Below are 18,191 nucleotides of genomic sequence, written 5' to 3'. Positions count from 1 at the left end.
AAACTGCAAGGAATTATTTAGTAGCAGTTCTGCTAATTTTTCATTCGCTATTCTGCTAAGCTAAGATACACTCCCAGAGGGCGACGGCCTAGCGTGTGCAATGCTGCTAAAAGCAGCTAGCGAGCGAACAACTCGGAATGACCACCATAGATTGTTCAGGCTGCTGAATATCGATCTCACATGTTGGCACAATCTTGACAAGGGTATAGGAAATGCATGCATTTTAAAACATTTTATTTTTTTATGTAATTATTGTTAATGCCAAGTAAATTTTCTGTGACATGTTCTATGAACGTGTATGAGTAATACAAATATTTAATACAAATACACTTTATGGTCAATTCCTATTTTTGTTTGGTCTTATATTTGAATTACTATGGGAGTAATTTTTGTTTATACTTAACTGAATTTTTTCACCATTTGATTTTTTGTCTCTTAACTCTGTCTAGGAGGCTTGTAATGGTTGAAGAAAGCAATAGAGCCAATTACAGTTAGCACTGCCCCAAATATTGTTAGTGATACTGATAGTGTTGCCCATTTTCCCATATATTTAACACAGCCTTCCATGAAAAATTATACTGTATATTGAATAGATTAAATAAAACCTTTTTTTCTATGCTAACCCCTGAAATGTACTGTTGAAAACATGTGACTTTTGTGTCCTATACAGTGTTCTAATAATATAGCTTGTGTGGCAACATAGCATTGCAGGGGTGGTTTAAGAGAGGAGAGGGCAGTATGCAGGCTCTGTGTGGGCCCCCTCCTCTCTGGTAGTAGTTTAGACACTGGCATTGTGCACCATTTTCCCTGTGATTTCTGCAGCGCTTGGCTGCTGGCTGATGTGGAACTCTGGAGCCCGCAGAGAGGTAAGTATAATTATACAAAGCTTCAGACTGTGTGAAGTAGGCCGAATGGAACCAGGAACCATGTGCACAGCATGACCTGCACCCAGTGTCGGACTGGGGCATGAAGGGCCCACCGGGGGAATGCTGTTGTAGGGGCCCATACTTAATGGTGTGGCCAGGCTCCACTGGGGGTGTGGCCAGGCTCCACTGGGGGTGTGGCCAGCCACCACAGATGTTTGGCTAACCATTACAGTGTACATGTTCTGTGCTCCTTGGTAAATGTATAATAAACCATATTCTTGTGAAGTATAATGTAACATAAGTATAATGCATAATTTAAGTGCACTTGGATAGAGTGTGACAGTGGAACCTGATCCCTAGAGGAGGAGGAGGAGGGCCCACAGGCAGTGGGGCCCACCGGTGGTTTCCCCCGTTCCCTGTGGGCCAGTCCGACCCTGCCTTACTGCACCTCCTAAATTTGAAATTTAAGCTTTTTATCTCTAGACCTATCATTCACCATTATGGTGTTCCATTATAATGCCCATGTTGATGTCTTATAGATATATGCTACGATCCACAAAGATGTGTATTGTACTTTGTCCTACAGATTTATCAGTATGTGCTGCTCTGTTTAAAGAAAAAGATGAAAATATACTATTTTACACGTCTTGTTTGCTTCCTCACACACTCAACTGTTTGGCATTACTCCATAAACTGGAAGGGTGACATGCACATGGAGCTATCACCTTACAAGTCATTACATGCAGACAAGTTCCTACGTGTGAGTGCCAATGTTTGGATTACACTGGATTGATAAGGGAACAATATTACAATAAAATAAAAGAGTTGAGACCAGCTGGGGAAGGCATTGGCAATCAGAGCCTTTTAGACTTTTTGGTGCCCTGTGCCAGAAAGAGAATTGCTGCCCCCCCAATATTGGAACTCTGACAGACACACACCAGGCTGCTATTATTTATGGTGCTGGTTCAGCGAATCCAGTTTATCACCCATTGGAAACAGTAATTGTTCCATAGTGTTCCCTTTGTTCAAATGCTTCATTGGTCCAATATAATCGTAGGTCACCATATATAAAGTTCCTGTTAGGGACCTTCATTAATTGAAGATTTTTATCCGATTTTAATTAATTCTGTAGTAATTTCCCACATGGAAAACTGATCTGTTTACAGACTATTTCAAACCGGCACTTCTAGCGACATACTCCTGTATATCATATTTGCCTATAAATATTGATACTTGCCCCTGAAGGGATGAAACGCGTTGGGTTCTGTGTCATTTTGTTTTTCATTTATCACCATCTGAATGAATATCTGACAAAAGCTATTTGTCCTGTTCATGTTGAATCTATCAATACATCAATGTAAAATCTGCTGTTAATCTGTGCTTAACTGCTCTTATGTGTGGTTCTGTAAAATTAATTTTATTTATTTAAAGGAGTTTGTGTTTTATAAAGACTTTTAGATTACTGGTACTATACAGCTGTCTTACACATTATTATCATTTGGTTGTTAACAAACACCACTAGCGACCTCAGAATAGTTTTTCATATATATATATATATATATATATATATATATACAGATCTGTGGGCATTACATTAATGATACCATTCCAGTATTGTGATACAATGATTGTTTAACAATGAATCACACTTCCCTTAGGTCAGTCAAGTAAAAGATAACAGGGGCCTCAAACCAGAAATAACCATGTTTGGTTGGTCTGGTGGGGTGTGTGAGGTCATGCTGATGTCATAGTGGCAACTGCCTCTATCAGCACTGTGCTGTTGCTGTCTCTCACATATACCTTCAGAGGCCTGGGATGGCATAGCACATTGGCAGAAGGTTAGTGACTAGACAAATATTGGGGCAGCTTAGTTCGGCAGACTTTTAGCATGACTATTATAATATATAACTTATGACCTTGGGGATAGCATAGTATTGGATTAAAACAAAATCTCACACCTACTGGGACAGCACCATTACTTAACAACCACATGTGCCTGCAACTGGCCAATTGGAGAAATTTGAAGCGCACTGTCTAGATGGGTCTATAATGTTCCTAATTACAGGTAAATCCTTTATGTGCAGCCGCACCTATGACATCTCCTTGGAGTTGTTTGGTGAGCCTATAATGTTGCAAATTAAATACTTTACTCTCTCTCTCTCTCTATCTATCTGCCTGCCTAAATACCAGTATGCCAGTATTGCAGGCTGATCCATTTTTATTAATGTGCAGAGAATTATATTGTGCTTTAATCATTACTTTTGTTTTTATCCAATACTATATACAGATGTAGCCATGCTGGTCATGGTTACATCTGAGGTAAATGCAGGGACGTGCAGTCAGGGGAAGCAGTGCCTCCCCTGTCATTAATGATTAAAATAATATAAAGAAGATACTTATGACACATATTCTGTGTCATAAGCATCTGCTTTATATTTTCCTAATCATTATCCCTGTTTAAATGTGTTTGGGAGGCACCGATCATGGTGCCTCCTGTTGTGAATGGGGAAAAGTGTGGGAGCGAGGGGCGGGAGCAGGCGGGGCCTAGCCATGGGCATTAAAAGCCCTTTGGAAATACAGTACATGGAAAAGTGGCACCATTAGAGGTGCCGCTTTCATACAGGGACGTGCTTTCAACCCATGAAAGCACGCCCCTGTCAGTGAGGCCACAGTGACTGGCCAGCGGATCCGTCACTGGATCCGCTGTCATCACTATGTGGGCGCGGCGGAGGTGCGGGCGTTGGTGGCGGCGGAGGTGCGGGCGGTGGGAGGCGACGGAGGTGCAGGTGGCGGTGAGAGTATTAGCAGCAGGCAGGGATCCGAGATCCCTGCCTGCCATTCTGCAGAGTTTGGCAGCGGAACGGTACAAATTTCAAAAATGGCGCCTCAGCATCATTTTTGAAATTCAAGATGGCCACCGCGAGCCAATCACGGCTCGCTGAGTCAGCACCCCGCCCCCTCCAGCTGACTTATATAAGTCAGCGTGAGGCAGTGGCGTCAGTCCGACGGCGCAGGAGGAGCAGAGAAAAGCTCATGAAGACAGAAGACGCCGGAAGTCCTGGATGGGCGGCGGCTATGCAAAAGAGCTTAAAGGCCGCCGCCCCCCAGGTGAAGACGCCGGAAGCCCTGGGAAGGCGGCGGCCATGCAAAAGAGCTTAAAGGCCGCCGCCCCCAGGTGAAGACCCTGACTAATAAACTTTTTTTTAAAGATGCTGTGGTGTTTTTATTTTAATATTCTCTTTACAGTTGGACTACAGGTGCCAGCGGGACCTTTATGTCTGGGCAGGTGGTCTGGGCAAACTCTGCATAGTCTCTTAATGCCTAGAGGGGCTCGCTGAGTCAGCACCCCGCCCCCTCCAGCTGACTTATATAAGTCAGCGTGAGGCAGTGGCGTCAGTCCGACGGCGGAGGAGGAGCAGAGAAAAGCTCATGAAGACAGAAGACGCCGGAAGTACTGGATGGGCGGCGGCTATGCAAAAGAGCTTAAAGGCCGCCTCCCCCCAGGTGAAGACGCCGGAAGCCCTGGGAAGGCGGCGGCCATGCAAAAGAGCTTAAAGGCCGCCGCCCACAGGTGAAGACCCTGACTAATAAACTTTTTTTTAAAGATGCTGTGGTGTTTTTATTTTAATATTTTCTTTACAGTTGGACTACAGGTGCCAGCGGGACCTTTATGTCTGGGCAGGTGGTCTGGGCAAACTCTGCATAGTCTCTTAATGCCTAGAGGGGCTCGCTGAGTCAGCACCCCGCCCCCTCCAGCTGACTTATATAAGTCAGCGTGAGGCAGTGGCGTCAGTCCGACGGCGGAGGAGGAGCAGAGAAAAGCTCCTGAAGACAGAAGACGCCGGAAGTCCTGGATGGGCGGCGGCTATGCAAAAGAGCTTAAAGGCCGCCGCCCCCCAGGTGAAGACGCCGGAAGCCCTGGGAAGGTGGTGGCCATGCAAAAGAGCTTAAAGGCCGCCGCCTCCCAGGTGAAGATGCCAGAAGCCCTGGGGAGGCGGCGGCTTCCCCCAGCTGAAGACGCCGGAAGCCCTGGGGAGGCGGCGGCCGTGCAAAAGAGCTTAAAGGCCGCCGCCCCCAGGTGAAGACCCTAATACACTTTTTTTTAAAGATGTTGTGGTGTTTTTATTTTAATATTTTCTTTACAGGTGGACTACAGGTGCCAGCGGGATCTTTATGTCTGGGCAGGTGGTCTGGGCAAACTCTGCATAGTCTCTTAATGCCTAGAGGGGCGGGCAGTCCTTCAGCCATGGGTCCCCAGAGGTTTCCTCCACAAGGGGGTTTTTCCTCTCCTGAGTGCTGAAGGATGACTCTTCATGAGTCATGAGGCTTACGTCATCTTGTTCCTCTTATAGGACAAGTTTTGTAATATTACTGAACCAATCTTAGCAGAGTAAATAATAATAATAATAATTACAAATAATAGTAATAAGAAGAAGACGAAGAAGAAAAACGAGAAGAAGAAAAAAAAAACAGGCAGCATTTTACTTAAAATAAAAATAGACATTTATTTTTTAAATATATTTTGATTGAAGTTGTCTTTATTTTATTAATAAATCCTCTCAAAAGGTGAAGAAATTACACATATTTGGGGAGACAAAAATATTAGGAGAGTTCAGAACCATGTATTGTTTATCCTAAGAGAGTACCAGGCGAGGCAGCCATGTTGGGCGCACGACATAGGTTACATTGTGCGATTAGCAAGACATGGCAGTAAGGCATACAAGGGTACAAAGAAAAGCAACTAACAGGACACCTAGTTCTGCAGCTTACATAGTAAGGAAAATGGTCTAGCTCTGTAATAACTTTCAGAAAATGTTCTCCTTTATAATAATTTTAAAGTGAGCTAAGGGGAAAATAACAAAAAAAGTTCTAGTTAGATGTTGAAATAATTTACAAAAAATAATTATCTGACCAAAAAATAAGAAAAAAATAAATCCCGACAGCCGGCGTACCGACAGCTGGGCAAGCGCAAATGAGCCCCTTGCGGGCTCGCTGCGCTCACCACGCTGTGGGCACGGTAGTGCGCTATGCTCGCCACTCTATTTATTCTCCCTCCAGGGGGGTCGTGGACCCCCCAAGAGGGAGAAAAATTGTCGGTATGCCGGGTGTCGGGATTCCGGCGCCAGGATCCCAACAGCCGGCAAACTAAATACCACTCCACAAGGATTACTGGCACCTCAGGAGGTATGTGATAACTCTGAGCTGTGGTAAGGGTTCCAGTGACACAGACTTTGTTTCTGTGCAAAATAGACAAATACAAGTGCTATGAGACCCGTAAACAAATGTTAATTACATTCTAAACAACTACAGTGGAGATAATATCATACAATTTTAATTGAATCTATTTTCACTTAAAAACCAGTATCTATAAAGAAAAAGTGATGAAACAGTGCTGGATGTGATCTGCGGTACAGAATCTGACCTGCTTCCTAGGACTTAACCAACGACTGGCCTGCAGAGTCCTGAGAGCCGCGGCACATGACTGGAGCAAAAAAGAAATCAGCGCCAAAGTCCTGGATCAGCAGAAGGATTATTGCAAAATGTGCTTCATACATACATCTATTCCTTCAGTGGTTCCCAAACTGTTGTCTCTAGGCACTTGTAGTGGTGTCCTGGGTTGGTGGTCTAGGTCTAGGACCAATTCAAATTATTTATGGTCAATATAATAGACAAAACCAGTGCTAAGCTTTACTGAAGCAGCCCCTATAGCAGGGATAGGGAACCTTTTTTCTACCAAGGGCCATTTGGATATTTATAAAATCCTTAGGGACCATACAAAAACGATCAACTTAAAAATTAGCCTGCCTCCAGTAATTATGCCCCCAGTCAGTAGTTATGCTCCCAGTAGATATGCCCCAGTAGTTATGCCCCCAGTACATGTGCCCCCAGTAGATATGCCCCAGTATATATGCCCCCAGTCAGTTGTTATGCCCCAGTACATATGCCCCAGTAGATGAACCCACAGTCAGTTGTTATGCCCCAGTAGACATGCTCCTAGTCAATTGTTATATCCCAGTACATACGCCCCCAATCAGTTATTATGCCCCATTAGATATGCCCCCAGTCAATTGTTATGCCCCATTAGATATGCCCCCAGTCAATTGTTATGCCCCATTAGATATGCTCCCAGATATGCTCCCAGTCACTTGTTATGCCCCCAGTCAATTGTTATGCCCCATTAGATATGCTCCCAGTCACTTGTTATGCCCCATTAGATATGCTCCCAGATATGCTCCCAGTCACTTGTTATGCCCCCAGTCAATTGTTATGCCCCATTAGATATGCTCCCAGTCACTTGTTATGCCCCATTAGATATGCTCCCAGTCACTTGATATGCCCCCAGTCACTTGTTATGCCCCATTAGATATGCCCCCAGTCACTTGTTATGCTCCATTAGATGTGCCCCCTCCAGTAGCGCCGCTTACACACACACATAAAAAAACAACAACAAAACACAATACTCACAAGCCCCGTTCCTACTTCCGGATCGCTGCACACCGCCTGGCAGTCCGCTCCTCGGAACTATGGGAGAGATGTCATGGCGTCTCTCTCATAGCGCACAGCTGCACACTGTCAGAGCCGGAGCTCAGGAGTGAGCTCCGTCTTTCGGCTGCCACTGAGGGGAAGGAGCCGGTGCCTGCTGGTAACACAATCTCAGCGGGCGCCCAACATCTCCCTCGGTTAGGTGAGCCTGGCCGGGCCAGATCAATTGGATTTGCGGGCCTTATACGGACGTTCCCCACCCCTGCCCTATAGGAACACAAATTGTCTAGTTTCAAAGAGCAGAAGCTTCTCTTTCTATAAAAGTGTTTTACCAAGGTTATTCTAAGAGAACTGCTATTTCACATAATTATAACACAAAAGAAAACTAACATGTATCTGTAACCTTGATATAGGGCCTAATTCAGATCTGATCTGATCGCTGCTGTGTGCTTTCGCACAGCGGGCGATCAGATCTGAACTGCGCATGCCTATGCAGGATTCAATTGCACTGGAATAGTAAGTCCTGGGCTGCGCAGAGACTGCACAAAATCAGTTTGTGCAGCTCGGCTGCACATGCGATCGCACACTTGCACAGCGAAAATACACTCCTCCTGTAGGCGGCGACTATCTGATCACAGGGCAGCAAAAAACGCAGCCCAGCGGTCAAATCTGAATTAGGCTCACAGACCTTACTGCAGTGTCGGACTGGGGCATGAAGGGCCCACCGGGGGAATGCTGTTGTAGGGGCCCATACTTAAGGGTGTGGCCAGGCTCCAGTGGGAAAGTGGCCAACCACCACAGAGGTTTGGCTAACCATTACAGTGTACATGTTCTGTGCCCCTTGGTAAATGTATAATAAACCATATTCTTGTGAAGTATAATGTAACATAAGTATAATGCATAATTTAAGTGCACTTGGATAGAGTGTGGAACCTGATCCCTAGAGGAGGAGGAGGAGGGCCCACAGGCAGTGGGGCCCACCGGTGGTTTCCCACGTTCCCTGTGGGCCAGTCCGACCCTGCCTTACTGCACCTCCTAAATCTGAACTTTGAGCTTTTTATCTCTAGACCTATCATTCACCATTATGGTGTTCCATTATAATGCCCATGTTGATGTCCTATAGATATATGCTATGATCCACAAAGATGTGTATTGTACATTGTCCTGCAGATTTATCAGTATGTGCTGCTCTGTTTAAAGAAAAAGATGATGTGAATGTTGAAAAAATATACTATTTTACACGTCTTGTTTGCTTCCTCACACACTCAACTGTTTGACATTACTCCATAAACTGGAAGGGTGACATGCATGGACAGTGTCGGACTGGGGCATGCAGGGCCCACCGGGGGGAATGCAGTGGTAGGGGCCCATGTTAGGGGTGTGGCCAGTCTGCAGAGGGGGTGTGGCCCACCTCATTGGTTTGACTAACCATTAGAGAGTGCAAAGTCTGGGCCCCTTCATAAATATATACAGTATATTAAGATGCATGATAATGTACCAGATTAATAACAGATTAATAACAGCAATGCACTGTAGAAAATACACCATAGTCCAGTATAAGGTAACATATGTATAATGTATAATTCAAGTGCACAGTCTGGAACCTGATCCTTAGAGCAGTAGGTGGGCCCCCAGGCAGTGCGGCCCTCCGGTGGTTTCCCCTGTACCCCTGTGGGCCAGTCCAAGCCTGCCTGCACCCATTATAGATATGCCATTATAGCATTGAAATATTGCATGGCAAGATAAATTGACACCATAGTATGACATGACTGCATTTTGGAGCAGCTGGGCAACACTTGCTTCCCAACAGCCATGACACAGCCATGTAAGGTGCAGCCACACAATTCTTGGTATGACAGTGTCATATCCTGAAGCACACTGATTGGTAGATGGTGTTGAACATTCACCAACCAGAGTAGTGGGATGTCACCACACTGTGGTTGGTGAATATGTGGAACTATCTATTAAAGTGCAGAAAGGACAGGGTTCTTCTAAACTGTCCATCCCCTTTAAAAAAAAAGTCTAAATCCAAGTCTGTCTGCTCATTTTAAATTTGCTCCCCTGTAGTAAAACAGGGTTTTGCCAAGTTGCATAATTGCAATTTCCAAATGTCTGCTGTATCTGAAACACATAGACAGGCGCACAGTATTGGAAGATTGCAGTGATATCTTCATGTTAAACTACACTATAAAAATCATTAACAATCAGCGGCAGCTCCTACCTTTTTTAGGGGGCTGCTACTGTCCATGCCAGAGGGGGAGAGGGCCGGCCCGACAGCCAGGTCCCCGAGCCTGCGCAATAGATCTGGCTGGCGCCAGGACCTGCGCGTGCGCACAAGTGGCTGCTTGAGTGCGCATGTGAAAATTACCGGCTTCTATGGACTGCATCGGTTGCAGGACATAGAAGCCAGGTTGGGCTGACGATCAGGCAGGGAGTTGCTTCCAACAGGAAGCCAGCTCTCTGCTAATTGCAGCCCAGTCTGGCAGTCTTGGGCAGGGTAAGGCCGCTCAACATGTTTGGTGCTGCACCGCGATGTGAGTGCAAATCATTTGTGAACGCATAGAATAGACGACATCAACGGCTGGCTCCAAAAATGGCCATGACATGTCTGCGTTTCCCAATCTCCTCCCACCAACGCCGCATCACCACCCCTGGATGCCCATCGCCTGTCAATCCCCATGCGATTGCATCCTTTTGGGATGTGATCATGTGGTGAGAGGTTGCGCACTATGGCTGGTGCACGTGTGCAGACCCCATGGATGCGGCTGCTGCATGTGAGCGCAACAGCTGCATCCATCCCTGAATAAGGCCCATAATGCAGAAATAAAAAATAACCTAGAGCGTACAATAAACATAGTGCAGGGTGAGGCACACATCCTGGGCGTATTACGTAGGATTACCCTGGGTGGAATAGGTTACCCCTAGAAGAGTTGACACAAAATGGGGTGATTATAGTGACCTAATGCTCAGCATAGGGTCCCAACAAAACCGTCAGATCCCTGTATTTTTCATCCCAACCACGAGCGTACCAGTTGAGGCAGTCATGTTGGGTGCACTACAAATGTTATCCGAGAACCCAAAGCATATATGGGAAAATGACCAGTGTGTAGGATGATCCACTTAGACTTCAGTTATTATTTTCCTTTATAATGGCAAAGCTGAGACACTTCAAAGCTTCCTCTATTAAGAAAATCACTTATTATAGTGTATGATTACTGTGTCTTCCTTTATATTATTTACAATCACAAAGTTTTGTGGTTGTAAGATAATTATTTTAATAAATGACTAATTATAATTAAGAAGTGTTGATCATATAAGTTTATTCAGCAAAGTTTATCATACAAGTGTTGATTATACAAGTTTAATCAACCAAATGCAGCTACACTTAATATAATCAATGCTTCAGTTACCTGTTTGAGGGTCCACCGAGAAGTATGGCTGCCCTTCCAGTACAGTGTACACAAGTCGAGCACTGTTTCCATATGTGGGGTCATCAGCATCACTTGCTGTCACTTGGATCACAGAAGTTCCTGTGGGAATCAGCTTGGTTACTTTCTGCCATCAAGTTTCTAATATAGTCAATAACATTTAGCATTCCCTAATTGACCAATACGAACCCCACTTTCCACACTCTGTGTACTGTGTACTTGCACTGTACTATTATCTATCTATGGGTTCTATGTACTATGCCTTGGAGAGAGATAAAGTGGATGGAGATAAAACGTACTAACCAACCAGCTCCTGTCATTTTTCAAACACTCGTAGGACTAACGAGTGCCTGGATGGGCATCAAGGATCCAGGCACTCGTTAGTCCTACGAGTTATCTACTTTACTTTGAATCTTTGCTGGAATTGATTGATCAGCTTCATAGCCACCTGCATTGGTCCCGCTTGCCATACGGGAACCGTGGCTAGTATATGATCCATCTGGAATCTGCAATGCTCAAATTATAGAGAGCACCACTGATCCAATTTTGGAGGCGGCAGTGGATACAATACCTTGCCTTACTGATCCGGCAGGAGCACGGGAGGACGAACCGCTAGAAAGAGCACGTAACGTCCGGTTCATGGTCAGTGCCGCTGGGACATCTGTGGAAGCGGTAAGCAAGGTAGCTCCGGTTACTGATCACAGTGAGAGAGTGACGGACGGAGCAGATACACTGCAATCTATTAAGTTGAGTATAATACTTTCACTGAAACGGCACAATTATTAACAAGAAGATCAGTGCTATACAGATCAAAAGAAATTATCCAGTTTGGAACTGTTTTTCAAGTGCTACATGACTAGTACCATATCAAGTCATTTGCCTTATTAAACTGAAGGATCACTGTTTCCAGTAAAAATTATATGCCGGTTATTGTGTCATCTACTAGTGCACTAGTAATACGGGACTATTAGATATGCTGAGTGTGGATTCTTTATTGAATTAAATTATTATTAGCTCTAATCAATTTCAATTTTAACTGATTGTAGGTTATCATATTTTATGAATAAATTGGTTTAAATATACAAGTAGTCTGTCTGCGCTCTCTCCTTTTTTTCTTGTTTCTAAGTGTCTAGGGTGTGCTAATACCCTTTTCTTTTGAGAGCAGCAGACAGCATTTCAACTTGGGATCATTAGGGCGCCTTTTTTTCTATTTTTCAAACACAGCCTGTAACATGGCAGTTAGGAGCTGATTGGCTGGTACTTTATTTCCGCCAACTTTATTTCTCTCCAAGGCTAAAGCTGGGTACACTGGAGCGATGTCGGACCGATTTGCTGTTTCATAATGACAAATCACCTACATCGCACAGTCAGTGATTTCGGGTGATTGCATGCTCCTGCATTCGTTAGTGATGGACGTTAGGTTTGATGTGCTGCATAGCAAATCTAGCAGTATCGCTAGCATCCTTGTTTATGCTAATGAAGGCTAATGGAAGACGGAACATGATTGTTCCGTCCTTCATTAAAGTTGTCCCAGTGTGTACACAGAATCTGGGCTCAAGGGTATTTTTCCGATGTTGGAACGAATGCCTGTCGCTCCAGTTTGTACCCAGCTATATAAATTGTCCTCTATCTATCTATCTATCTATCTATCTATCTATCTATCTATCTATCTATCTATCTATCTATCTATCTAACTATCCTCTAAGTGTATTGATGACTTATATGTCTGTACCTATTGCCAAGTTCTGGCGTTTATATTTATATATATATATATATATATATATATACATACATACATATACACATCTATCTATAGAGAATATAGAGTATAAATAAATATATATATACATACTGTATGTATATATACACACACACACACACACACACACACACACACACACACACACACACACACACACACACACACACGTACCTATAGAGAGTGTGTATGTATATATATATATATGCATACATATATCCAGTATACACACACACACACACACACACACACACACACACACACACACACACACACACACACACACACACACACACACACACACACACACACACACACACGCCTGGCACTATGTCACCCCCACAATATAAAGCAGTGGTTGCCTTAATGCCTTCCTGAACACAGTAACAATATAGTAAAGAAAGACAGCATTTTTTTTTTTTTTTTATAAATTTCTTTATTAGACAGCCAAAGAGTCACAACGTAAATTAGCAGTAATCACTTTACATTAATAGTCAGCAGTGACAAACAATCAGGTTCAATAACGAATAAAATACAAAAAATTGAAGGCTGTACGGCTTTTTTGTTTGTTTTTTTTGTAGTAGAAGAGAGAGAAAACTAAAGATATTTCACATAGAGTAATATCAACACAGCTGTCTATCAACAATATTAGGGGGGTAGGTTTCACCAAGGTGTACCACTCTCCCCAACAATAAACAATCTATATAATATGTATTCTGATTATCACGGCTGTGAAGAAGGAGAAACAGGAAAGGAAAGGAAAGGACAGAGATAGAAAGTAATAAGAAGGAAATATTACAGATATACCATAGATAGGTGGCGTATATATTGCCGGAAGGGGGGTGGGGGGGTGGGGGGGAGTTAGTCTGAAATATACTCTGGATAAGGAGGTGAAATCATGGTTTCGGAGTAGACACTGTAGTGTGTAGTATCCTATCTTGGGAGAGTCAATGTTATAAGTGGAGTCAACTCATGAACTTTGTTTGAGTACCGGAAATCAGGTGATAATGCCCGCTATCCGACTAGTCCAGTACCACGTTGTGTCTCGGAATACCCTCCAAATACATTCACGTTTATCCGTAGGTAAACTCTCTATATAGGGTCCCCACTTTTTATGGAAAAGTATAACTCCATTTTCAATTTGGAAAGTGGCCATTCGTCTCTCACAAAATAGTACGTCTAGTAAAGCGGATTCCCATTCTCCTACCGTTGGGGCAGTTTTATATATCCAGTGCCTCAGTATCACCTGCTTTGCCACTGTAACCATCACAGTTAGCAGCGGGATCATTGGGGTGAGATCAAATCGTACCAACCAGGGTGAAAAGTCAGCGAACAACAGCGGACTCGCTACCCCAGGGAGAGTTAATTTGAGTAGTCGGGATAAATACTGGAGAATCTTACACCAGAATCGTTTAATTTTTCCACATAACCAAAAATTGTGTGCAAGGGATGCTCCATTTACTCCACATTTAGGGCACTTGTCCGTCTCACCCGGGCGGAAGTGTTGTCTTTGGGAGGGGGATATATACATCCTATTTACTGTCCTTAAATGTATTTCTTGTAGTGTAGCGGATTTTAGAGCCTTAAGGACTAGGTCAGTGTTTGCAGAGATGCCGCCCATCTCGGGTATCTCTGGGAGCTCCTTCTGCCAGGAGTCAGAGAGGGGGGACCAAGAGGGGGCTGACACCTCAATTAGGTCATTGTAAAGGTATCGAATTTTGTAGGGATTTAGTCTGCAAAATGTGAGAGTGTCAAGAATTATTCGATTAGAGGCCCCTTTGCCTAAGGGGTCATGAAGAGAGTTGACATAATGACGCGCTTGGAGAAACATGAAAAAGTTGGAGTGGGGTAATGAGAATTTGTCACGAAATTGCATAAAGGAGAGCATCTGTCCACCAGGATCAAAGACATCTTTAATGGTGTTTATCCCCTTACATTTCCATGTGTAGAAGTGACAATTATCCAAAGAGGAGGGGAAATTGGGGTTACCCCATAAGGGTATGTATGGTGACTCAAATGGGTCAGTACGAAATAATTTATGGGTAGAGGTCCAGGCCCTATAGGTATCCCAGAATAAGATATTATTCCTAATTTCTTGGGGTAGTCCAGATCTCGGCGTGTGGAGTAGAGCTGCAGGGGAATAAGGAGAGAACAGTGCCTCTTCCAGTTCTAGGTTCGTGAATATGTCTGACCGCAGTAGCCAATCTGAGGCGAACTTAAATAATGCTGATCTGGCGAACATCATTACATTGGGCATACTCAGTCCGCCTTTTCGTTTATTAACATAGGTGCGGGCTTTGGGCATACGTGGTTTTGAATTTTTCCAAATAAACTTTGAAAATATTTGTGAGCAGAGTAGGGCGTCCTGCTTAGTGATTGTAATAGGGAGCATTTGAAGCAGATAAGCCAGTTTAGGGAAAATAATCGCTTTTATCACCACTATTCTGCCCAACAGAGAAAGTTTAAGGTCCTTCCAGGATTCTAATCGTGTTTTAATTTGTTGAATAATAGGCGTATAATTAAATATATATAGCCGGGAGAGTTCCGAGGGAATATAAATACCTAGATATTTCAGTTTAGTAGGGGTCAGCGTGAATTGGGAAGAGAATTCGGAGTAGAGAAGAGGATCTGTTGTGTCAGTCAGAGGGAGTAGTTCAGATTTATGGGTATTTATACGATAACCAGCAAAGGTGCTAAAGCAATGTATGGTATCAAAGATAGCAGGTATCGAAGTACGGGGGTTAGAGACAAATAGGATCATATCATCTGCAAATAGTCCAAGTTTAACTTCTTTCTTTCCTACTGATATTCCCGAGAAAGCTGACAATTGTCTCAGTGCTACCGCCAGGGGTTCTAATGCTGCCGCAAAAAGTAAAGGGGATAAGGGGCAACCCTGTCTGGTCCCCCTATGAATCGTTAAGGGTTGAGATAAATGTCGATTTGTGAAAACTTGCGTAGATGCATTACGGTATATGGTGTGTATAATGTTCACAAATTGGTCTGAAAATCCGAAGCGTCGGAGTGTCTCAAATAGGTGATCCCATGTCACCAGGTCAAATGCCTTTTCCGCATCTAATGATAATAGGAAAGCGGGGCCATCCCCCTCCACCCCCCTCAGGGATTGTAGAACTGTTAGAACTTTACGGATATTGGTCACCGAGTGCCTGCCTGAGATAAAACTGGTTTGATCACTGTGGATTATTTCAGGCAAGATAAATTTTAGTCGGTCTGCTAATAGTTTAGTAAATAATTTGTAGTCTACATTAAGTAAGGAGATAGGGCGGTAAGAAGACGGGAGAAGTGGGTCTTTGCCAGGTTTGGGTATAACCCGGATCAGGGCTGAGTTAAAATGGTGTGGGATAGTAAGGTTGGAAAAAATTGAGTTAAAAAAGGCTGTTAGAGAGTCTACTATTTTAGGTGAGAGTAATTTAAAGAATTCCCCAGATAAACCATCAGGGCCTGGGGTCTTCAGCTGTTTAAGGGCTTTAATAGCCTCCGTCACTTCAGTGATAGTGACAGGAGCCGTAAGGGAGTCTGATTGATCTGAGGAGATCTGAGGTAATTGTAATGTGTCCCAGAAGGAGGTTTTGGTAGTTTGGTCAACGTTACTATGTGAATAGAGATCACTAAAAAAGGAGTAAAATATGTCTGTGATCGCCTTCCCCTCGGTCTGCACAGCTGAGGTCGAATCCCTCAAAGCTGTCACGTACTGGGGTCCCTTGTCGGATTTAATTAAATTGGAAAGCATTCGGCTCGGTTTGTCCCCATATTGAAAAAATGTATATTTACCCGCCATAAGAAATCTATTATCCATATGTGTCAGGGTATGATCAAACTGGGTCTTAGCGTCTCTATATTTCTGCTTGTTAGTTAGCGTAGGTGAGGATTTAAAGTTTTGAAATGAGGAAGTGAGTGCAGATTGTGCTGCCCTATATGTTGCTTCTTGGTCTCGTTTATATTTTGTCACGTATGTGATAATATCTCCTCGTAAAACAGCTTTAGCAGTCTGCCAAAATAAGGCAGGGTCAGACATATGGTCAGAGTTGTTGAGAGCATAGGAGTCCCAGGAGTTCATCAACATAGTTTTAAAATCTGGAGAAGAAGCCATCTTGGCAGGAAACCTCCAGTGTGAATTAGTACCCAGCGTGAACCTACCCTGAAGCAACAGTGAGATGGGGGCGTGGTCTGAGATAGTTATAGGGTTAATAGCTGTGTCAGTGATCCTGGGTGACAGGTCGGTGGAGACAAGGAAGTAATCTATACGCGAAAAGGAATTATGGGCTGAAGAGTAGTAAGTGTATTCTAATTCTACAGGGTTATTGAGGCGCCACACATCAATCAGTCCCAGCTGTGTAGACACATAATCTAGGTTGATCTTGGGTAGTCGGGACCTTCGAGATGAGGTACCCTTCCTGTCCAAAATCAAAGAGGACACCATATTCATATCACCTCCAAGGATAAGAGAGGCATGCGAATATGGGCGAAGAATATTCGTTATCTCCAGATAGAATGATTTATCATACACAGCCGGGGCATAGATGTTGCACAAGGTTAATCTGGTGCCTTCTAAGGTGATATCTAGGACAATGTATCTGCCTAGAGGGTCTATAATCTGATGATGTATATCAAACACCACTCCCTTACGGATTAGGATAACGACCCCCCTTGCTTTAGAAGAAAATGAAGAAGATGCTACAACCTCTTGCCTAAGCATGGTAAGTTTAGCATGTTCAGGAGGGGTCAGATGTGTCTCTTGAAGCATAGTGACATCAGCCTTTATCTTATTTAGGTATGTGAGAATGCGTCTCCGTTTGATAGGAGAGTTAATACCCCTAACATTCCATGATATTATATTAAGTTGTGACATTTATGACATTATCAGAGGAATATAGGAGGATAGTAAGAGGTCTTGTGATAAGAAATATCATTACACAAGTAATCCAGAGCATCATAAGAATATACACTTCCCATCCCAACCGGCTAAGCATCTGTAAACAAGAGGTAACGGAGAGGACAGTAAGAGAGGTTAGAATGGAGAGAAAGAGGTGGAAATAAAGACGAAGGTAAAGATAACATATAAGGGCATCTACACCAGCATACATCGGTATAAACTTTCAGTGTGGACCCGCTGTAATGTAGAACAGTAGAAATAACTAAATAACCAACAGGCAATATGAGAATAATAACTTCAAGGAAATATCCCAATGGCTCGTATAGAAAAAGAAGTGCTTTTCTAAATAGTCATAATGGGGGTTAAATCTAAATTACCTCACAATATAGTAGAATTAGCAACTATATCAAGCAGTATAAGAACGTGAATGAAGTCCCGGCATCAGGTTTCAGTCAATGTCCACCGCCTTGTTTGGAGAGGATGGTGGTGAGGTCAAAGGCGACCGCGTGGTTTTACCCAGCTCCATTATAAAGCTCTTAGCCGAATCCACCGAAGTGAAATCTTTCGGACCCTGTGGGGTGAAGATGCGCAGCCGTGCTGGGTAGAGAAGAGCAAATCGGATACCATTTTTCACTAGGTGAGAGCACATTGGGGACATTTCTCTCCTGGCTCTAGAGACTTCCGCAGAGTAATCCTGAAAGAGAAACAGCCGTTGTCCTTCCCATTGGAGTGGTCCTTTGCTTCGGGCCGCAGACCATATCAGT

At 43.7% G+C, this 18,191-nt stretch overlaps 1 protein-coding gene across 3 annotated transcripts in view; it reads right to left on the bottom strand.

The window, feature by feature from the left end:
• Window positions 1–18,191, bottom strand: part of CDH24 (cadherin 24) — a 145,868-nt gene that overhangs the window by 40,180 nt on the left and 87,497 nt on the right. For all 3 annotated transcript variants that reach the window (XM_063913555.1, XM_063913556.1, XM_063913554.1), the window contains one exon: window positions 10,760–10,879. In XM_063913555.1, the coding sequence (XP_063769625.1) occupies window positions 10,760–10,879 (120 nt within the window). The remainder of the gene's footprint in view (window positions 1–10,759; window positions 10,880–18,191) is intronic.

The sequence above is a fragment of the Pseudophryne corroboree genome, chromosome 1, assembly GCF_028390025.1.
Source record: "Pseudophryne corroboree isolate aPseCor3 chromosome 1, aPseCor3.hap2, whole genome shotgun sequence".
Lineage (NCBI taxonomy): Eukaryota > Metazoa > Chordata > Amphibia > Anura > Myobatrachidae > Pseudophryne > Pseudophryne corroboree.
Note: the sequence above shows the minus strand (reverse complement) of the source record. Positions and strands in the feature narration are given on the sequence as shown.